Below are 24,177 nucleotides of genomic sequence, written 5' to 3' on the forward strand. Positions count from 1 at the left end.
CCCCTGCTGGACACTCCATTGTAATTAAACCTCCGGTTCGTGACGTCACGGTTTTTTAGAGAATGTAAAGTCTACCTGATCTAATAAATTAAGGTAAATAGCCCTATATGTGCCCATATATGTGCTATATATTTCCCATAATTAATGTTAAATAATAATTAATTACAAATTTGTCTAACTTTCCATAAGTAATAACATATTAAAAAATAGTTTGGGCCGGGCTTCTCCTTTAACTTTAATGGCCCGCACTTAATAAGCTAGTGCCTGTACAGTATATGCATATATAGTTTGCCATCCCATTTTGACAAGATGGCAATATATACTGTACATACAGTGCGTTAACAAGTTGTGATGTGAACATTGCCTAATAGTGGTCTTTGATACAAGGTTGCCCTTCTGTGGGTACTGTTCGACTAAATTTTAAAGTTATAAAAATTTTAAACGAGACCATAAGGCCCATATTAATTATAGCATGCAAAATAGAAACTGGTGTAAACTACTCATAGCAACCAATCACAGCTCAACTTTCAGCTCTGGTAAAAAATGAGTTGAGCTGCAATTGATTGCTATGGACAGTTTACACCAGTTTTTTTTTTAATATGCTCATTAAGTTGCTAGGTTTTGTTGTGTATTTGTCTAGAGGTGGTTTTACAGTCTATATAAAAGGATGAATTTACTGATTTTCAGTGCAGGCTATAATGGTTATATTGTTGTGTTAATCTTCTTCTTGTGCAGTTTAGTTTCTGGTAATGGAAGTGTCTTTGATTATATTGTTTGATATTGTTTGTGTTAGTGTGCTGCTGCAGTGTTTGTCTCATATCATATATGTTAGTACTGCAGAGCTTTGCCTTGGATTTTCTGTCTTCTTGATGTCCAATGTTGTACTGTGTTATTTGTGTCCATGTATTTTGTTGTCTTCACATTATCTGAGCCTTCTTTCAAGATTACTACTCCCTACAAGACCATTACTCCCATCAGCCTCGGGCATCTAATGGTGAGTTGCCATTTTTATTTTTTATTTTTTTTCTGACACTGATAACAGTGAATTTCTTGCATGTCTCCCGATTAGTAACACTATTCTGCACTATAAGTCCTGGTAGTATGTAAATTCTTGAAGCCATTCTCATGAACCAGGAAAGGTGACTGATAAAGCAAAATCTCAGTTCTACTGTCTAGTGACCTGTCAATGTTGTTACAGCTATTATTGAAGGAGCCCCATAGTTTTGTACCACACTGAGTTGCTTCCCTTCAATAGACTTTTTTAAGGCTTATACTAAGTTCTGTAATGATACCTGTCATAAGGGCTTTATTCTGATGAAATGTTACAAAGACAACTTCCTCCTATGCACTGTACTCAGATATGAGCTGAAACAATAATGTCAGGGGGTGTGGCTGCTATGAAATACAAGTTCCTGGCATTTAAGAAAAGTCAACAGCGTAAAGTTATGGAGCTGTCATGCAATCATTCTCCATCAAGAATTTCTTGCAGGGATAGATAAAGCTTTTTCCAAACGATGCCGTTTACTTGTCTGACAGCTTTGAGAGTTTTATAAAAGGTCTGTCCCCGTCAGTCACTATTTTGTGTTATTACTTTGCGATGATGAATACTGAACTTCTTTCCTTTTGGTTTCATTTTTTTGCACACTAAGACATAACAAAAGGGAACTCAAGGTAAATAGCAACACAAATTGACAGAGATGGGAAAGAAAAAAACATTGTAAGTTTATTCCGCAAAGAAGTAACCTCTGAGCCTAGTGTTGTTACTCTAAGATGGTGTTCGCAATTCTAAATAAAGAGACGGTAAGCTTAATATGTGATGAACAGAGGACTCCTTTGTTGTATAACTACTAAAGAACCTGCCCAGCCATGGAAGTAGAAGTATAGCTGCTTATAAGGAAAGATTTTTCATGATGTAGTATAGAAATTCTTGGCTAAAACTATGGGAGCTGTAATAAAAGGTGTATGGTCTGTTACCCAGAATTCTGAAACATAACTAACTAATAAGAAACCCCTGGATAGAAATATTTAGCAGAATACTTAGTAAAGTAAATAAAGCCACTGACCATTTATGGTCATTCTTCATTTTTTAATGGTCCAAATTAATAAGAATCACTGATGAGAAGTTTTAAGCAATGAGTTTCTGAGTGTTAAAACTCATACTCTTCACTGAATTGACAGAAGCTTTAGCTAAATGGCTCTGCTCAGTTTTCCTCTGAGAGTCAGGATTAGCTGTGTATGGGCTCATTGGGGGAGACATAAAATTGTGTGTGCCAGAATTTTGGGGCAGTTGTGTTGTCCCATCATGGGTGTTGCTAGTCTGTACACCCCTTGCAAAAGCCTGTACTCAAAAGCAAAAGTGGTAATGAAGTTATGCCTAAGTTTTGCCACTAGATGTCGATAGTATGTATATGTATGCTTATATATTGCACAGCTGTAATGAGCAAGGGGTTATTGTTTTATTTGTGATCTGTGAACCTATGAAAGCTATTCTTCTTCTCTGGTGAGTTCTTCTCTGGTTTTCATAGAGGAAAGACACACAGACCAGGGTCTCCTGCAGAAGTGTAGCTGGGACAGACCAGTTGTAGTGTATCTACATGGTAAAAAACACAGAGACTCTTTTCTTCCAAGCAACACTTATTTCAACTATGCAGTGCTAAACGACAAAAGAGAGGACAAGTCAGGGATCACCCCAACCCACGCCGTTGAATGTCTCTAAAGGTGCAGGACAGTATCCTAAAGCTAGAGGAACTGATCCGGAAAGAGCAAAATTGCTACAAGCCTACGTACTCTATCTCGCAGCGCAAGTGTAACCAGGTAATCGTGGCCACCTTTCTCAACTCAGGTAACAAAGACTGGGGCTTGTGCCACCTTTTTAGGACGGGTCACCCGACACTGCAGGGCAAAAGGTGGTTATAGCGACAGATGTCGAAAAACGGGCACAAGTACACTTCTACTCAAGTGTTCTACTTCTTCTAAATTTCCGGCAGAGCACAGTACTAACTTGGGTTGTGACTCTCGAGACAAAATCCTCTCCACTATTCTAAACTCTCACAACCTACTTCTCCTTACTACTATGAACTCTATTTCTCAGCACGCTACCAAGACAGCATTGCTATCCTACCTCTAAAGCTCTTAGCACAGATTTGTCCAGTCAAGTCAAAAGTCTATTGTCAACTTGTATGCCGAAACATTACTTTAGTAAAGAAGAGTTTATTTATTATATTGGGACTCAGTGGTTATTGTTCAAGCACCTACACAGTAGTTACACTGTCCCTGGGTCATGTCCCCTTTCTGTGTGTGGCGACACAGACAGTCCAATTTGGTTATAACTCCACTCTGGACCACCATGCCCGGCAGGTCACCAACCACAGGGAAAAGGATATAGCCAGCCTCAAAGACTAAAAGCAGGTGTGCCTTCATACCTGTGTGCTGCTTCAGCACTGGCTTCACAACAACATACCATCTGGCTGGGCTATATTTCACCGACCAACCACCATAGAAGTGGCGTCACCTGGGACATCTCCATAGGTGACCGGTCGAGCAAACACCACACAGTTACTCCATTTTTAAACCATATTAGACAACACAAATGGGTGCGGCCTCTGTGGATGGGGTATGGCTTAAAGGTGACACTGTGCACCAATAATGTGCCAAGTTTTAGTCATTATATTAAAAATAAGCCAACCTTAAAATGGCCTTAAAGAAGAACTCCAGCCAAATCTATAAACCCGGGTGGGCAGGGGGTGGAAGAAAAATTGTAAAGAAGCTATACTTGTTTATCCAGGAGCCCCCTCAGCACAGCGTCATCTTTCATGAACCCCTGTTACCCTCCTGCAACTCCTTCTTCTTCTACATCATGTCCTAACTTAAAAATGCCTGTTCAGCTATTCAGTGACTGGGGTGGACACCTCTGCAGTTTTTGATTAGCTGAGCAGGTACTTCTATCAGGGCATGACAATGAAGGAAGCCAGAAACAGGAGACTGGTGGCTGTCAGAGAGCTGGTGACACTGCGCTGTAGATTTACTAAACATGAAATGTGGCTGCTGACAAATGAAAGAGATTTAATGCATACACATATCAATAGGTATTTCAGTGAACATTAGGTAATACAGTGTATTAGGGGAAAAAAATTACATACCTTGGTAGCCAACAATCTTGTTAGGTATATTTCTGATACCATTTTACTTCCTCTGTCACCTTCTTTTTGGTCTCCATGTTCATGGTTTTTTACTAAGTGCCAAACTTTAACCCCACTCTCTAAATCCGGTGTTATCATGGGAGTACGAGAACGCAGGCTGTCAGGACTTCCAGTATATTTGATCATATTTTCTGCAACACAGAAGAAAACCTTCAAATATAAAATGTGCCTAAATAATACAAAAAACACTCACTACTATTCAAAATAAGACAACCAAACAAGTAACTTCTACTGAAAATGATCCACGTATGCAAAGAAAACTGCATAAATGCCTTATACCACATGCATTTTTATAGACACTTTGTAGCCTTGCTGAACAAGGGATGTGGTTTAATAGCAAATGGAGAGACTTTAAGAAAAGGGGGCATAGTGTAGAATCAGTAGACAGCTTTGAAGCTTACTGCTGCCTGTGCCATTCCCTGGCTCCTCTATTCGCCCACTGCCGAGTTCCATCTCACAGTGGCACTCAGTGGTGTGCTCCTCCACTTGGTGCCCCACTGTTCTGGCCACAGGCATGTTTATTTTTTTCCATCTCCCATTCTGGTCTGCAGGGGTCACATTGCTGCTTCCTTTCATTTAAAAAGTCAGCACACACACTTCTGATTCTTTCCCTTCCTGCCCCATTTTAACAGTCCCTATTCTGCCCAACATGCTGTTCCTGAGCATTGTTGGTTTTAAGTGTTTTGAGTGAAGGTTCAGTACTCTGATCTTGTTATTCCATGTATCTTTGCCCATGCCTGTCTGCTAGTTTCAAATTCTGCCAAACCTTTACTGTACCTTTCTGAGTATCCTGCCTTGACCACCGGCCTGTATTGGATGTCCGCCTATGTTTCTGCCTCATCCTTGGATATTGCTATGACTCTCTTGTTTATCACTCGAACCACTGACTACACTTATCTGCCTGAACCCTGGTGCCACACAGTGGTACCAACTGGTCCACTTGGACAGCCACTTCCTACATTGGGAGCACACTTATGGAGCAACCTTGTATCATCTAGCAGAAGAAGTTCAGCTTACAAATCCAGGAGTAGGATACATAGAATCTACTCCTGGATGTGGCCCAAAAAATGCTTCTATTGATCAGTGCGTCCATATCTGTTGCCCATTACACATAGCTTGTGTGCAACTTTGCACATGAAGAATTAAACTAAATTTTAGCACTATATTTTGACATAGAGTAAGGGTACTATTACAAGAAACAATAATCGGCTAAATTGGCCCGATTCGGCAAATTATCGCTCCATGTGATAAATACAATGATCAGCCGATGACAACGATTATCGGCTGATCGTTGATTTAGGTTAGAACCTATATTTGTCAGGCACCGACCGCGCATCTCTATCTGTAATAGCGGTGTGCGGCCGGCGACTGACGATATACATTACCTATACACGCTCCAGGGCTTCTCCTGCGGTCCGCTTCTCCCCGGGTCCCGCACGCTCTAGCTTCAGAGCAACCTGTCAGCTGACAGGCCGCTCGGCCAATCACACGCTGGCGGTGGTCCTGGCCTGTGATTGGCTGAGCGGCCTGTCAGTTGACAGGCGCTCTGAAGCTAGAGTGCGCGGGACCCGGGGAGATGCGGACCGCAGGAGTAGCCCTTGAGTGTGGATAGGTAAAGTATATAGTTTAAGCAAGGGCTGCAAGGACATTGGTAACAATGTCCTTGCAGCCCTTGTTAAACGATTATTGGGCCGTGTAATAGGCCCAGTAAACGAGTGCCGATGTAGCAGATCGGCGCTCGTTTACAGGTATTATCGGGCCCCCATCAGCCCATGTAATACCACCCTAAGCCTACTAAAATGTGTTTTATTCTTAGACTACAGCAACTAAAGATGCTCTAAAATGCATCAAACAAACATATACAACTGTAATAAATTTGGAGCATTTAAAGGCTTTGTAAAAATGACAGCTGTCTATACCAAGGGCCACAAATAATGTTCATGAACATTATTTGCGGATGTCATTATGATAGATGGCCATCATTTGCTGCTAAAATGACGGCCATCCGGAAAAGTGGCCATCATTTTTACATAATGAGAGCATTGTCTAAAATGGTTTAGTCTAGGTTTAGAGTAAGTATAGTACATGTATTACCCAATATTAGTGATCTGTTCCAATGAACTGGATAAACAAGAAGCTGGTTGAGAGTAAAGCCAAAGTAAACATGAAGTACAGGTTTACAACCTCACAAAACTTCTCCATTTAGAGGGCTCTGGAGAGCTTTCTGTTACTCCAAATGAGACACAAATTTGACAACTGCCTCTTCAAATGATGGGCTCACTATTTACTAAATAAATATTTTAGGCCAAAAAACTTTCTGATAGCTGTAGCTATCCAAATAAAGCTACACACATTCATTATGTCCCCTTGGTTTTAAACAACACTCTCTTTGCAAAATGTTTCCACCATTAAATGTAGTGAGTCCGCTTTAATCACTACAACATACTGACAAATGTTGTCTTCAGATCTTTTTGTACTAATTTTTTTTATTTAATAAATGTTGAGTGCATCTTACAAAGTGTCCATTATCCAATTTTTATCCCATGTACAGCAGCATAACTCTTCAGAGTCCTCAGAGTTTAGGAAATTTTATTTTGTCAGCCCTGTATTACAGTGCCTTTAACAGGATATTTTCTCTATTGACCAATAGCAAAAGAGCTTTCACTTTTTATTTGTAAATTAACTAAATAATGAATCAATGAATACATTAATAAAGTGGTCCTGTGTTCTTTTTGCATATACTTTTTTTAGGTTGTCATTCTTACCCATGAAGGTACCAGATATGTCAAAAGGAGTAACACAGATGCTCTTACCACCAATAATATCAAGCTTTTAGGCGATACTGTATCACAGGTTTCTGAGGCAGGCTGGATGCCCAGTGAGTAGTGAAAGGTGTAATATCATACTTTCTGAAATTTGCTTCTGTGAAGATGACAGATTAATATTCACCTAACACCTATTATTAAAAGGCTGTCTAGGAAAGTACTACAAAATATACCATCTAGTCACCATTTAGCTGCAAAATAACCTGAAAGTGACTTGCCTAAAGTCACTCATTTACTGAAAAGGGACCTATAAATTGTTGGCAGCCAAATTGGTTAATCAATACTAAATGTAAAATTGAGCAATCAATCCTCATCTTACTGTATAAAAAAGGTGCAATCCTTATTTATACAATTGTTTATGAAGGCTGGAGGATAATAGACCTCAAGCCCCAAGCTATATATTCTGGTTATGCTTACTGGGAATAAAGCATGACAGACTGAAGTGATTAAGTAGAAGTCAGTGTGTATAGAAGGTAATTCATAGTTCACTTGTGAGTTTATTGTCTACTTCTTAATCAGTCCTGTGGACAAAGAACTTCAGCGCTAGCTCTATAAAACTCTAGCAGTGTAATTAAAAGCAGATGCATCAATGCTCATAAGTGGATTGGGATCAAATCATTCTACAGTAGGAGAGCAACAGTTTTAAGATGTAGCACTAAAGAAACAACTTCTTACAAGAAGGCATACAAAAGATTAGACAAATAATTCATCAAAGACAAAAAGAGCAACAAAAAGAGTAATTGTAAAAGGACATTGATTAGATTAAAACAGATTTGCAATCTGGCTTTCCAATATTACTGGCCTCTTGTTTCTTTTGAGTCATCAATTTGTCTATTGAGCTGGACATTAATATAGCTATTTACACTGCTTTTACAATACTAATTACATTTTCTGCCCATGGGGATTATTATCTAAGGGCTGCCTTTATTGTCTATCACATCCACAAATCAATTATGTATTTTGATAACGCTAAACAAAGCAATATAAAATAGGGATATAATTGTAGAATTATCGACAAGAAGAGAATATACGTTACAATACTTTTGAACTTAATCCTGTAGCAGTAACATGTACATGGTTCACTTTCTCGGTTCATATGCAATGCAATGAGATCACAAAGCATTTGAGCAGATGGTTCATGAAGTTGTACTTAAGGGCATGAAACTGCTCAAGCGTGGACTGCAAGAGTAAGTGTAGTAGAAAACTCTCTCTGCAAAAGGGCTTTTTCATAGTAGATGACCACCACGCCTCCTCCGTGAGTCATCCACTAAACATAAAAACCCCCATCTGCTTCATTTAACAGTAGTGAAATAAAAAGGAATTTTGTTAAATTATTCCGTGGAGCATCAGAATGACACATAGAATCCCCAGGACATCTTCCGTCCTGCTTTGAACTCGGCTGTTAAAGTTCCTCGATTACCTTTGATATATTTTCCATGTATAAAAATGTTGCTTGTGAAAATGAATGATACCAATGAAAACACAATATATTTCCTTCATTTTTGTGTGTGTGGGGGGGGGATCTATTAGTCATAACACTTTTATTTTCATATTCCAACTTTTATTCTTAGAGGCCTTTTTAAAAATCTGAGAAGCAATCATATTAGTTGGTATGGGCAACTGCTCCACCATTCTTCCTCTGCACAAGTTTTAAAAAATCTCCTACTTTCTGTTTAAAGCCTGTTTTTTTTTTTTTTTTTTAAATATCATATTCAAGGAGGCAAAACATTGCTGTAAGTGATCTTTTACTGCTAGGAAAAATATCCTTTTTTTATTGTAATTACTCAAATCCTCTTTGTTTCCTGCTAAAGCCCCACTGTCTCCAACAGCTAGATCCTACCTGTCTTTGGTCTACTGTACAGTAAACGCCAAACCGTGTCATGTTAGTCCCTTCACCTGAATTAGTAGTTGGTCTAAAAGCCACGAACAATACCTGTGACAGGCAGGTTACAATGCAATGCAGATCAGCATTGAACTGTAAGCTAACTGACACCGGTAATTCCTACAGGAAGTCCCCTTGGTGGAAAAGTAACAAACAAACACACAAATAAAAATATAATAAAGTAAAAAACACAAAAAAATTTAGTATAGCCATGTGCGTAATGACACTGGCAAAAAAAAATATTACATGGTTAAACCTGCACGGTTACCGCAGAAAATAGAAAAACATAGAAAAATGCTAACTTTGTAATTTTTTTCATGAAATGTGAACATTTTTCCCAAGAAAATTGTATGGCTATTGGCCAAAATTTAACCTAAAGTACAAGAAAAGAAAATCTCAGAATTGCTAGGATAAGGTAAAGCATCACAGAGGTAGAACCACATAATGTGAGACTGGTCGGGTTCCAAAAATAAACTCTGCTCCTCAGGGCACCGGTCCTGAAAGGGTTTAAGAAAACAATTCTGAATATAATGATATAGTATTACATATGATTATTCAGGCCATGATGATAATAACTAATAAAAAAAATCCAACAAATGAACAATGATAAAGTCCATCTGTTAAAGGATTTTACATTAGGAGTTAAAACAATTGTGCCATAAAGCACTAGAACAAAATGACAGATCCTTTTTAGACGAGGCAGAAGGATGTGAGGCAACGATTTACTGTATAGATAACAGATACCATGGTTTGAAATGATACTGTATCATTATCATTCCCAATTGAACAAGCATTGAACAGTTTCATTTAACAGCTACCTGTCACCTCTGTGACAAGAGAAATATGTCTGCAAGAGCTTGTCAAACCTATTATAACTTTACTTAGTATTGTAGTTTTCAGCTCCGGCTCACACACTGGTTATAAGCACTTAGTATTATTTCTACCTAAAGCACACAAAGAGTGTACCATAAATATCAGCATGCGGCACAACCCTTAAGTGAGCTGCCATGTGAAAACCCCCTTTTTTGTCATGCCGCGCTCTGTTTAGAAACTCAGCTGTAATAATAAGCAAGAGTCATAAATGGAATGGTGGTTTCAATGTCAAAAACAAGTATGAAATAATTCTCAAATAATTATAGCCTAACATATAAAAGTGGTAATCATTTCCAAAGTGGCTGGCTATTGTAATGTACATTGTCATTGTGTATATAGTACTATTAAAGGAAAGGACACCAATTTGAAATCACTCAATAAAAATGCATGAGTATACATTTAGAGATATGTGCAGATCCTTAATGTACCTCTTCGAGGAATACTAAAAAGCAAAAACAGCATTTATCAAATTCACAAACTAGGGTGTAACTAGAATGCACTGCTGATATCCCTTACTACTGAACTACAGTAAGTTATAAGAGATTTATGTGACAGATTTTTGAAGCCAAAGCCAGGAATGTATTTGAGAAGAAAAGAAATACTGGTCTTTCCTTTATGATCTGTTCTCTGCTAAAGTCTATTCTTGGCTTTGGCTGCAAGAATCTGTCTGTGTAAAGGCACCCATAGGCTATGTTCACACAATGTCAAAAATAGAGAAAAGGGGGCCCATTTGACTATTTAAAATAACGTCAGTTTTTGCCGCGATTTAACTGACTGCAATGATAATACATTGAAGTCAATGGAAAGAAGGACGTTCAATGCACACAATGTATTGAATAACGGACGTTTTTACCGCGGACGTCAAAATAATGAACATGATCATTATTTTCGGACGTCTTTTGCAAACAGCGGACGTTTTGCAAACACAGTTTTTCTTTTTTCACAGTTCCTTCTCCGTTTTTACTATTAAAACGACTCTGTAAACACAATCTGTTCCCCCAAACCACTTGTACCTTCTTATAGCTGCTTTCAATACAAGATTTGTCCTTTGGTCCGTTCAGCAGGTGATGCAGTTATTGTCATAAAAAAAAACTTTTAAACTGGCAGCACCATGCCCTTTGGCCGTGACTTAGTTTGTGTATGCATTAGGCTAGCACAACCTCTCTGTCCCTCCTCCCCACCCTCCTCACCATTTTTCCTATTCCTCTGCAGTGAACTGCACAGGTGCTTTTACGATCCAGCCCATGTGCCGGGCTTACACAGGTGATGAATAGGAGGCAATCTGCCTGGAGCATTCCTAATGATGAGGAGAGTGGGGAGGAGGCTGCAAGTTTAAAAGTTGTTTTTTATTACATTAACTGCATCAACTGCTGAACGGACCCTAGGACAGATCTTGAATTAAAAGCAGCTATCTGAAGGTACAAGCAGTTTGGGGGGGTCAGATTGTGGGTACAGAGTCACTTTAAATTCAATGGACTTTTCAATTAAGGCCCAAAGGCCAATTAGTATCCCCAAATTAAAATAATGTGCAAACACCAGTCATTGCACTAAGGGTAGGCCAGACAGCTAAATTACGTTCGTTATTTTAGACTCAAAATAACGGACGTCATTTTAAATGGAACTGAAAAAACATTGTGTGAACATAGCCATAGGAAGTCTTCACTATGAACTACAGATGTGTCTTTTTTCACTTTTCAATACCCCCCCCCCCCCCCCAAAAAAAAGGGGGGGGGGCTAAGGTTGATTCTATCTCCATCTCCAAAATGTGCTGATTGGTTGGTATGGACAAAATGGCGATTTTTAAACAGTTTCATAAGCACCTTCTACATAAACAAACACCATTTTACATAATCAAAAACTGCAGGCCCAAAACTACATTCCCCAATAAAATATGTGGTGTTGTATTTTTGCTGTGGTGATAGGCTCTTTCACACTACATTATAAAATAAAGGCCAGGATTGATTATGAACATTCAAATAATGGGCATGCTCATTATTTATAACCTGCTTTTGCAAAATATGGCAGATTTTTTCCCCATCTATTTACACATTGTTTTATTTATAAAATATTTGTATATTTTCTTTATTTTATGGTGTTAACATAGTCCACAATATTCTAAATGATCCCCCACCCATACCACCCTACATCTAATATACATGTATAACCTATCTTGCGCCCATCCCCTGTGTTGTTTTTTTCTCATACTTACCTTCTCTGGACGTCTAAAATCATCTTCTCTGTTTCCACTATGACAACAAGCTGCTCCCTCTTCTGCCCTCGCTTTGTGGACACAGGACATGTGATCTCCTCTCTGGGGGCCAAGTTAGCTGTCTATTGACTTGCACCTGTTCAGTGCTAGTGAAAGTTCTGCTTCCATAGATTTATATGTGTCCCTGAGCCTAGGTCTGTGTAATATGAAAAGTTATAGTTCTATCTCTGCTTGTTGTCAGTGAATGCAGGAATATGTACCTGTCTTTGTGTCACAGATCTGCATATTGTGTTATAGATGTTCTTAGAGTCTGGATGGAAATAGAATGTTTTAATTCACAGTCAGAAAGTAGCCCCCCCACCCGATAAAAAAAGATGCCCATTATGAAGCACATAGCTACACCATGTGTACGTCAGCTCAGCTACACCATGGGTGCATTAGCTCTGCAACATCATCAGCTAGTTTGGAATACATATTGGGGTGATGTAATGCAAAATCAGTGGAAAAAAACAGTCCTGCATTTACTGTGCAGTAGTAATGACAGTAATAGGCAGGAAAGAAACCTATGGGGGCGAGTACGTAAAAAGACCAATCAGGGAGATGCATGTTGGGAAATGTAGTTTTCTGGCTGGAGCCATCTTGGATATAGATCAGCTTTTAAAAAAAACTTTTAACTCAGTAATGGCTAGAAAGACAGGAGACTTCTCAAAATACTCAAAGGGACTTGCTGAGTAAGACCAGCTAGATTTGGGAGCATTTAATTTTTTTAATTCTTAGGTGGAATACTCCTTTAGGCTGCGTTCACACTACGTATATTTCAGTCAGTATATGTATATTTCAGTCAGTATTCCAACCAAAACCAGGAGTGGATTAAAAACACAGAAAGGATCTGTTCACACAATGGTGAAATTGAGTGGATGGCCGCCATATAACAGTAAATAACTGCCATTATTTCAATATAACAGCCATTGTTCTAAAATCACACCAAATATTTGCCATTAAATGGCGGCAATCCACTCAATTTCAACATTGTGTAAACAGATCCTTTCTGTGTTTTTAATCCACTCCTGGTTTTGGTTGCAATATGAGGACCACAATACTGACTGAAATAAACATAGTGTGAACCCGGCCAGAAGGTGTCTGTCAGGTCTAAATGTAGGTCGAATCCATGTAAGGCTATGTTTGCACAACGTTTTTTCATCTCTGTTTAAAATGACGTCCGTCATTTTGAGTCTAAAATAAGGGATGTTATTTAGCAGCCTGACCTCCCCTTAGTGCACTGACGGGTGTTTGTACATTATTCTAGTTTGGGGTTACTAATTGGACTTTGGTTGCGGCTTCATATAAAAGTCCATTGAATTTAATAGTAAAAACGGAGAAAGAACAGTGACAAAAGGAAAACTGTGTGTGAACTACAAATAAAAAACGTCTGCTGTTTGCAAAAGACGTCCGAAAATAATGATTATGTTCATTATTTTGACGCCCACGGCAAAAACGTCCTTTATTCAATACGCTGTGTGCATTAGACGTCCATCTTCCCATTGACTTCAATGCATTGCGTTGCAGTCAGTTAAATCTCAGCAAAAACTGATGTTATTTTAAATATGAATATCGGCCGCCTTTTTTATATTTTTGACATTGTGTGAACATAGCCTAACATACCTTTACTATATGGCCATGTTCCCATGTCCTTTTTGGCCATCTTGTGGCAGTCATTTTTGGAAAATTAGTAATGTGTATTAAACGGCAGCGCTTTGGCGCCAATATGAATAAACATCCGCTAAAGAAATGGAAACATAGCCTATAGATGACAAATGCCACTTTGAATTTTAGGATTTATATTGCTGGTGGTCTGAGGTTTCTAAAACCTTTTTGACCCTACATAAAAGTATACCTCCTTTATATATATATATATATATATATATATATTTGGCTCTGCCCTAAAAGATAAAAAATATGTTTGGAAAAAAAAAAGGACAGAGCCAATTTTTGTTTTTGCGCTTTAGTTTTTTCCTCCTCGTGTTTAAAAGGCCATAGCGCTTGCATGTTTTCACCTACAGACCTACATGAGCTCTCTATTTTTTGTGCCACTAATTATACTTTGCAATAACAGACTAAATGTTTCTATAAAATATGCTGTAAAACCCTTATTATAATAATTATTATTATTATTTGTGCTGAAATTGAAAATTTTTATTTTGGAGGGGTTTCATGTTCACGCAATACACCCTATGGTAAAACTGACATGTTTTTTATGTTCCTCAAGTCAGTAAGATTACAATTTATTAATTTATAACTTTTATTTTATTTGACGGCTTTTAAAAAATTAAAACCTTTGAAAAAAAAAACTAAAAGTTCCTTAAAATTGCTCTATTATCATTCTTATAACACTTTTATTTTTTGGTCTATGGGGCTGTATGAGGTGTCATTTTTGCACCATGATCTGAACTTTCTGTTGGTACCTTTCTTGCATTTATGTGACTTTTTTTTTTTAATCTCTTTTTATTACAATTTTTCTGGAACAAAAAAATCTGCAATTTTGGTCTTTTTTTTGCGCTTATGCCATTTACCATACTTGATCAAGAATGTGATAATTTAATAGTTTGGGTAATTACGCATGCGGCGACGCCAAATATGTTTTTTTTTTTTTTTAAATGAGAAAAAGTGGAGTGATTTAAACTTTTTAACTTTTTTTGTACACAAACAGTAACTTGAAGTCCCCCTGGGGGGCTTCCATTATAGCTATACTGATCTCTCATAGAGATTTACGCAGTATACATACAGTATACTGCATAGATCAATTAGATCAGTGATACATTCCTCTGGGCTGCTGGAACTCAGAGCAATGGATTGTCGAATCGGGATCAGTGTCATTGTGATGCTAAGGCCTGGTCCGGGAAGAAGCATGGATCGCCCCTCCATAATCATATCGCGCGGGGGGCACCATCCACTAGACCACCACGGATAGGGCTTTTGCAGGCATTTAAATGCAGGTGTTAGTTTCGACAGCTGCATTTAACTTTTTGATTATTGGCATGGTGGTTGACCCACGCCCACTAATAGCCGTAGTCGTGTTGGTTTGCAGCAGGGCCTCAGCATGACCCTGCTCTGAATTCCCCTAAGGGCGTAATAATGTACGGGAGATTATTTTTTTAACAAACATTTTAGGGTGCCTTTCATTGTAAGTTTATGACATTTTATTGTTTATTGTATTTTATAAAGAATGGGTCAGTGTAATATATAAGGTTCAAGAGGCTGTGCACCCTACCAGAGCCTTGAGCCACACAGTATCATTCTGCAATCCACATTTGCTAATATGTTAGGTATACGTATTTGTAATTGTTGTGCTGAAGAAGCTTTATTTTCCAGGATGTAATTACATTGGTATGGTCATGTTTAATGAGAACATTAACATTACTTTATACATGTAACACTTAGGCTATGATTTTAACACCACTGGATCTTATAACCTCTACCCTTCTTCACACCTGTTAAGCTATGGTGGTTCATAATTTCAGATTACACATCTTTCTTAGACCTTCAAAGGGTAATAAAACAATGAGACATTCAGAGTCTAATTGAAGTATTCACATTCTGTACAGAGAACCCAATGCTGCAAGGTCAGATCATTATGTAAAAGAAAAAAATGGGGGAATACCAGTGCTGTTTTTCATGGCAATGCTCTACTGAATGAAATTAATACTGCTAATTGCATCCCAGTAAAGGTTTAACCATGTTTAATGATGTATTTTATATGGTTATTAACACACTGCAGCATTACAGATGATTCCTATATTGTATTAAAGAGCACTGGTAATGCTTTCTGAGTTCCATTATAATTACTGGGTAAGAGTCACGTTCTTTTACACACTGACTGTTTTATACGGAAATTGATGATTTCTCATCCTCTAACTTCTTCCCCAACTTGGCAATAGCAAGAAGTGTAAGGGGAAAATATCTTAGAAAAGGTCACAGTGTCTTTCATTAATTGCAGCAACACTTCAGAAATTAATATTAATGAGTCTTCTTGGCTCATTCACATCAGTGGATGGTGCTCCCCAGGAGATTAAGTGACTGCAGTATTTCTGTTATCTGCAATATGGGGGGGGGGGGGGGGGATCCATACGTCTGAGTTTACTACAGGAGCGATAACAATAAACTTGCATGTGCATTGTTTGTTGCTAACCCTGAATACTTGCAACTTTTCATTAATTTATTTTACAGACGATGGGGGAGATTTATGAAACTGGTGTAAAGTAGGATTGTCTAAGTTGCCCCTAGCAACCAATCGGATTACACTTTACATTCCTCACAGAGTCTTGAAAAATTAAAAGTGCAATCTGATTGGTTGCTAGGGGCTTCTGAGACAATTGTACTTTTCACCAGTTTGATAAATTATATAGGAAAGAAAGGACACTATGGATGGGGTCCCTTTCTTATCAATTGATGACACCAGTGACTCTAGGCAGAGGAAGATGGATGTGTGGGGCGTCTAGAGTGGGCGTGTCTACCTAGCCCTCACTCTGGTGCCCTATTCTTTGCCTGCCTTAGGCAGAGTTATCATCCTAAAAAGGACGGCCCGCACTGGATCCTGCCCTTACTCCTGTTCGTTCCTCTACAATAGTGTGACTGACTGTCTCACTGATAGTCCCTAGACTGGCTATATCTACTAATGACAGGATGTACACAAAGGTAAGTATCTGATATATGGCCGCAGTCCAGGAAAAGACAAGATGTAATTGTACAGTATCACAGTAGGATTTATAAGGGAGAGGGAGTTCTCTGGTACATATGGACAACTACTAAATGATACTTATTGCACAGTACATATTGCTACATATCTGGTATATCTGTTGTTGTCACCAAAACGATAAAGCACATGTACTGTGTAAATAAATCAATTACTACAGATGTATATAAATAATCTCTGTCATAATGCAAGTATGATGCACAACACAGAAAACAGTATTTATAGAAAAAAAGTGCCATGTGAATACACATCAATAAAATATACTCATCTCTGGTTCGAGCGGCAGTGCTGTCTCAACGCGTTTCTTATACCCCCATAAATCATCAGGAGACCAAATCGGGGGTCTTGATGCAAGACATCTGTACTAGGATAGACGTGATGCCATGTTGAGCGCTGTCAGGAGTCTATGTCTCCCTGACTTACCGCGCTCCTTTTTGTATCTAAAACTCCTCCTAAAAATATTTCTATTGGTCACTGATTTGCAAGGTATCCAATGAAAAAGACACAACCCGTGTGTGAGTTAACATAGCCGGAGCACGCGCATTAGACTGATCCTTTGATGTCCTACAGCGCAGCGGGACAGGGATATAATATTACCGCTTTATAAAGCTTTGGTGCGGCCTTATCTGGAGTATGCTGTCCAGTTTTGGAACCCGATTCATAAAAAGGATGTTCTAGAGCTGGAGAGGGTACAAAGACGGGCAACTAAACTAATAAGGGGAATGGAACATCTTAGTTATGAGGAGAGATTACGGGAGTTACATTTGTTTAGTCTGGAGAAGAGACGTTTAAGGGGAGATATGATTAACTTATTTAAATATATAAATGGCCCCTACAAGAAATATGGGGAAGAGATGTTCCAGGTAAAACCCCCTCAAAGGACAAGGGGGCACTGCCTCCGCCTGGAGAAAAAAAGGTTCAATCTCCGGAGGCGACAAGCCTTCTTTACCATGAGAACTGTGAATCTGTGGAACAGTCTACCACAGGATCTGGTCACAGCAACAACAGTAGAGGGCTTCAAAACAGGGCTAGACAAGTTCTTAGACCAAAATAATATAAATGCATATGTATAGAACCTATCACCCCTCCCCCTTCCCTGTATCCATCCCCTCCTTGGTTGAACTTGATGGACATGTGTCTTTTTTCAACCGTATTAACTATGTAACTATGTAACTATGTATTGATCCGTATCCGCACTTATATCGGTCTGTCTTGAAGGACAGGCTTTTTCATAAAGGATACCCTGATAGGGGTTATTGTCCGATCAGTGATAAATGAATGGTGTTCCATATAACACGGCTGTCCTAGAGAACAATTTCCATAGATATGCCATGATATTCAACTAGTTACGTGATAAACGGTTCGATATACTAGACCCATGATAAATGAGTGATGCATTTTAATGCTGATAACATTTTTGCAAGAGGATCAATCTACAGCAATTTGCTACCTAAATTGCAGGGAGATTTAATACAGAGAGGTTATGTGTATAGGGGTTAATGTCCAGGGAAATTAAATATAGCATCCGAAAGACAAGGCTTCATTGATTCCAAATGGTGGATATGTCTTACACCTATATATCCATTGTAATTCTTTTTGTAACAATCTCTTATTGAAGTCACCTCCTTGATTGGAGGGTCTGACAACTTCCAGGGTGGCAAAAGTAATGGCTCTCGGATCACCATTGTTACAAAAACAATTACAATGGATATATAGGTGTAAGACATATCCACCATTTGGAATCAATGAAGCCTTGTCTTTCGGATGCTATATTTAATTTCCCTGGACAATAACCCCTATACACATAACCTCTCTGTATTAAATCTCCCTGCAATTTAGGTAGCAAATTGCTGTAGATTGATCCTCTTGCAAAAGTGTTATCAGCATTAAAATGCATCACTCATTTATCATGGGTCTAGTATATCGAACCGTTTATCACGTAACTAGTTGAATATCATGGCTTATGTATGGAAATTGTTCTCTATGACAGCCGTGTTATATGGAACACCATTCATTTATCACTGATCGGACAATAACCCCTATCAGGGTATCCTTTATGAAAAAGCCTGTCCTTCAAGACAGACCGATAGAAGTGCGGATACGGATCAATACATAGTATACTTATCGGTCCTTATATAGACGCAGACACAATGGACTTGGCACTTAATCACATAATGATGAGAGACAGCGCTGGAGTATGTAGATAGTACTATCCTAGAGAGTATCATCAAACATGACTACATCATTTTGGAAGCGCTAATATCATAGCGCGATCTACTATGGATGTGCACACCTTATCATTATGTAAGCGCTTACATTACAGCGTAATGAACTACTAATGCGCATGCGTTGATGAAGTACAAAGACTACGCTTACACCGCAAATAGATGCACAGTTAGCGTAGTTCCATCGTTATGCGCATGCGCCGTTATCTGTATGTCTGCGCGTGCGCCGGCACTTGCATATCTCAGTCGGCTGTTATAATCACGAATCGGCTGTAAATACCGCGCAGCCACTCTGCATAAGTATCTGGGCGAGGATGATGTGCGCAGGCGCGGGTAAGTGACACACACCTATTGTATTCAGAACCAGCTGTGCTGTGCTGTAGGACATCAATGGATCAGTCTAATGCGCGTGCGCCGGCTATGTTAACTCACACACGGGTTGTGTCTTTTTCATTGGATACCTTGCAAATCAGTGACCAATAGCAATATTGTTAGGAGGAGTTTTAGATACAAAAAGGAGCGCGGAGACATAGACTCCTGACAGCGCTCATCATGGCATCACGTCTATCCTAATACAGATGTCTTGCATCAAGACCCCCAATTTGGTCTCCTGATGATTTATGGGGGTATAAGAAATGAGTTGAGACCGCACTGCCGCTCGAACCAGAGATGAGTATATTTTATTGATGTGTATTCACACATATAGAATCTGAGTGGAAGTTTTTTTCTATAAATACTGTTTTCTGTGTTGTGCATCATACTTGCATTATGACAGAGATTATTTATATACATCTGTAGTAATTGATTTATTTACACAGTACATGTGCTTTATCGTTTTGGTGACAACAACAGATATACCGCTGTAGCAATATGTACTGTGGAATATGTATCATTTAGTAGTTGTCCATATGTACCAGAGACCTCCCTCTCCCTTATAAATCCTACTGTGATACTGTACAATTACATCTTGTCTTTTCCTGGACTGCGGCCATATATCAGATACTTACCTTTGTGTACATCCTGTCATTAGTAGATATAGCCAGTCTAGGGAGTATCAGTGAGACAGTCAGTCACACTATTGTAGAGGAACGAACAGGAGTAATGGCAGGATCCAGTGCGGGCCGTCCTTTTTAGGACGATAACTCTGCCTAGGGCAGGCAAAGAATAGGGCACCAGAGTGAGGGCTAGGTAGACACGCCCACTCTAGACGCGCCACACATCCATCTTCCTCTGCCCCGAGTCACTGGTGTCATCAATTGATAGGACAGGGACCCCCATCCATAGTGTCCTTTCTTTCCTTTATAATGTAGGTACGTGGATATGTAAGTCCAGTAATTGTACTGGCATAAACGAATCTGGACAGTTGGTACATCATATGTGTGCGCCTTCTCTCTTTTTTCTTCTTGCTTTTTTTTGGGTTCGGTGATTTTTTTTTTGTGTTACTTCTCACCTTTGATGATCAGTATTGATTTTTTAAACAATTAATAAAAATAAACATTACGTTTTTGCGTATTCCTTTGGCAGTGACTAAGTTGGAAATAGAAGGGAATAGATTATCAGAATTGGCAGTGATTTTTAGATATGATATAAAGCAAGTTTGCAATTTACTTTTTTTTTTCTCAAAGAGTCAGAAAACAGGAAGTCCTGTGTTTCCCAGGCCATCTGAGCGGTCAAAGAAACAAGGCAGTCATGTGATTGACAGACATATTGAGCCGTGACTCTCTGTACTGGCTGGAATTCCTGTGTTTAGTCAGTTTTTCTTCAACCAGCACAGGTCAGAAAATCTGCTTTCAGGAGACTGGACCTGGATGTCTGGTAAGTTCAGTTTTGTTTTACAGCATGATAATAACAACAAAAAATAATGACTGTATATTGCAAACTTTATTTTACATCTTCTGTTGATTTAGATTTTGAAAGTTATAATGACAGGTACACTTTAAGAGATGGGTGTAGAAGCTTTAGAGGTGACTGCGGTGACCAGAGAAAAGTTAGGACACAATTGAGGGTGGACAGGTAAGTATAAAACTTTATATACTATATAAAGCAATGGTTGCATGAACCTCGTTAAATATACCCATACACCCCTTACTGCACAATAGTTGACATGTGTAATAGACTCTGTAAGACTATGGGGGAGATTTATCAAATTGTGTAAAATTTAGACTGGTGCAAACTGCCCACAGCAACCAATCACAGCTCAGCTTCCAGCTCTGGTGAAATGAAAGAGGAGCTGTGATTGGTTGCTGTGGGCAGTTTGCACCATTCTAAATTTAACACAATTTGATAAATCTCCCCCTATGTCTGCACAATGTCAAAAATAGAGAAAAGGTAGCCGATTTTGATATTAAGTCTGCTTTTGCCGCGATTTAACTGACTTCAATGGTAATGCATTGAAGTCAATGGGAAGACAGCCGACCAATGCACACAATGCATTGAATAATAGACATTTTTACCGCGGAAGTCAAAATAATGAACATGATCATTATATTCTTTTGAAAACAGCAGGCGTTTTTTAATTAGTTGTTCACACGCAGTTTTTCTTTCTCCGTGTTTACTATTAAATTCAATTAGTAACCAAACTAGAATAATGTACAAACACCAGTCATTGGACTAAGGGGAGGTCAGACAGCTAAATAACGTCCGTTATTTTGGACTCAAAACGATGGACATTATTTAAACAGCTGAAAAAAACGTTGTGTGAACATATCGGCGCTCACTTACCTGGCACATTAACATGGCCTTAAGGCTGATTTTATTGTAAGCCACTGATCTATAATGTTTCGGTGAGTGAAAAGCAACTTTTAACCAACGGGAACCTAAGTCAAGTAAGTAAACAGATGTCTCATGTTTGTATTTATTTGTATATACCCAGATGACTCAGGAAACAACACTAAGCAATCTTAGTACTAATGATACTTTAATGCCAATTCATGGCATATATCACAATCCATTTTAACTTAAATTTTATAGATCTTTAGCACTCGTAAGGAGAGATCACGGGAGAGGGTTTCCTACTAAGGTGACTCAGTGCTTGTGATTAGTAGCTGTATGAATAATTGAGCAGTGACATCATGTTTTTACCATCTTTGGTTTCTCAGATTCCCCGTTTTCAATAAGCAGTGCCCAGTTTTAGCAAATCTTAGACAGGACAGTGCTTAGACAGTCTTCAAATTTATCAAAGTGTATCAGGCAGTTTGACACATCTGGCATATGTGTAGAATGTCTAAACTTTAAACAATTTATTAGCAGGCTTACTGTTGCTGTCAGACACATTTTTGTCCATGTTGGCTAATTTTTGCCAAGACTGAGAGCTCTTTACCAAAGGCAAGCTTCTATCACCAAGGCCATGCCTTCTTTGTTAGAGATCCCATGTCATGTTACCCCCTTTCCAAACCAATGGTGGGAATGAAAGGTGTTTAGTACTGGTTAAGTGAAACTCTACTGATCGTTACGGGGCATATGTATTAATGTTTTTGCACTCTTTTTGGCTAACATTGAGTTTTTGCTCAAAATTCTTTTGTGTGCAAAATTTATCAAGGCAAATTGGCTACATTTCTTCAGTGTCCGCCACATGTGCCATTTCAGAGTTTTTGCATCAGGAGGTGTGCAGATGATTTATCATGTGCATTTTTTTATTATTATTTTTGCTCAAAAATAGTGCAGTAGTACTAACCTAGTTTTTCAGCCAAACTGTATTAGATAAAAACTATGCAAGCTTTATCAATGCATGTATCCAAAAGTACATTATACACAAGGAAAGCAAAAATATACACAATATGTAATAATTGACACAGCTCAAGATAATTGTGCAGATGATAAATCCCCCCCTAAGTGGATGGTTGTTAAGTGGTTAAGATGTCATAAGTGCTTAAGCAAAATAAAAAAAAATAAAAAATAATAATAATAATAAAAAAGAACTTTTTTTATAAAGGGATTTAACTGGTGATATATTCAACAATAAAGGTGCCATGCAGTAATGCAACCATTAATTAATGGTTTGCTATTAATTATACAATTTATTAACCTTTGAATTAGGAAACTTTAATTATTGTTGGGGGAGTGCGGTGGAGCTTTGGAAATATAGATTAAACCTCTATGTGTATTTATGAGTGGCTAATAGCATAATTAACACATGCTCAAGAACAAACTAGATGATGAAAACTAATTGTATGGTTTTTTTGTATATCTCTCACCATTTCAGTCACAGTCTTTTGCTTCTAATAGTGTGTGACATTGCAATTTCATCAACATATTTTAGCTTTTTTCCCCTGCATATCATTCACTCCATTATTATATATCCATCTGTAGATGCAACATAAAATCAAGATGATAGTTTTATTTTATACAGTATATGCAAGATTAAAATTACATAGTATCCTTTCTTACTTGTTGCCTACTCTATTATATGTTATGCATGCTACAGTGGGAATGTGTGAGAATGACACTGTTACTCTCTCCCACATAAAGTGTTTTTATTCTGTTATTAGGAGCTCTAACTGATATAAATGAGTGTACTTCTCCTCAGGCAGAAAATCTGATCTCTTTGACCCTACCACCCACCTGAAAAAGAAATTATTATTTTTTTTTTTTTGCATATCTATTGGATTTTATTTTCATGTCTGTTAAAAAAAAAAAACTTCTTATGTGTGTTAATAGCCAAACCGACCTTTGGTAGAGCTATCCTGTTGGGAAGACTAATTGCATACACTTAAAACCTTAACTATGACGTAGAGAAGTAGAGAAGTAGAGAAGTAGAGACGTAGAGAAGTAGAGAAGTAGAGGAAGAACAGATCTCATGTCATTTTTTGAGTATCATTTTTGGAGAATCCCACCTGCCTCAGTGACCCACAGTGTCTCTCAGCGCAAAGATTTGACGGAATTGAGAGCTCCGTCGCAGAATTCCACCACTTTTACTCTGTGTGAACATAGCCATAACAAAAACCAAACTCTTGTCAGCTCACCCATGTGTTGTATGATAATTATACCGATGTAGGTTGTGTCCTCAAGCTCGTGAAAATATTGCTGGCCTCAGCCCGTAGGCAATCCGAAAAAGTCCAGTGATCACAGCTTCTAAAATCCAATCTGTTCTTTATTTGAGCATTACAAAAACATAAAAAAACTAAAACAAATGTGCTAAAAAAACACGCCAAAGCATTGCGAGGACAAGCCTCTTAATTAAGGGGGATACATGCTATGTCTCAAATCTAGACCTCA

At 38.4% G+C, this 24,177-nt stretch overlaps 1 protein-coding gene across 1 annotated transcript in view; it reads right to left on the reverse strand.

Annotated features, from left to right (window-relative positions):
- Positions 1-24,177, reverse strand: part of PLXNA4 (plexin A4) — a 614,893-nt gene that overhangs the window by 31,272 nt on the left and 559,444 nt on the right. Inside the window, exon 28 of the mRNA XM_069979087.1 lies at positions 4,140-4,330. Within this exon, the coding sequence (XP_069835188.1) occupies positions 4,140-4,330 (191 nt within the window). The remainder of the gene's footprint in view (positions 1-4,139; positions 4,331-24,177) is intronic.

The sequence above is a fragment of the Dendropsophus ebraccatus genome, chromosome 1 (genome assembly GCF_027789765.1).
Source record: "Dendropsophus ebraccatus isolate aDenEbr1 chromosome 1, aDenEbr1.pat, whole genome shotgun sequence".
NCBI lineage: Eukaryota > Metazoa > Chordata > Amphibia > Anura > Hylidae > Dendropsophus > Dendropsophus ebraccatus.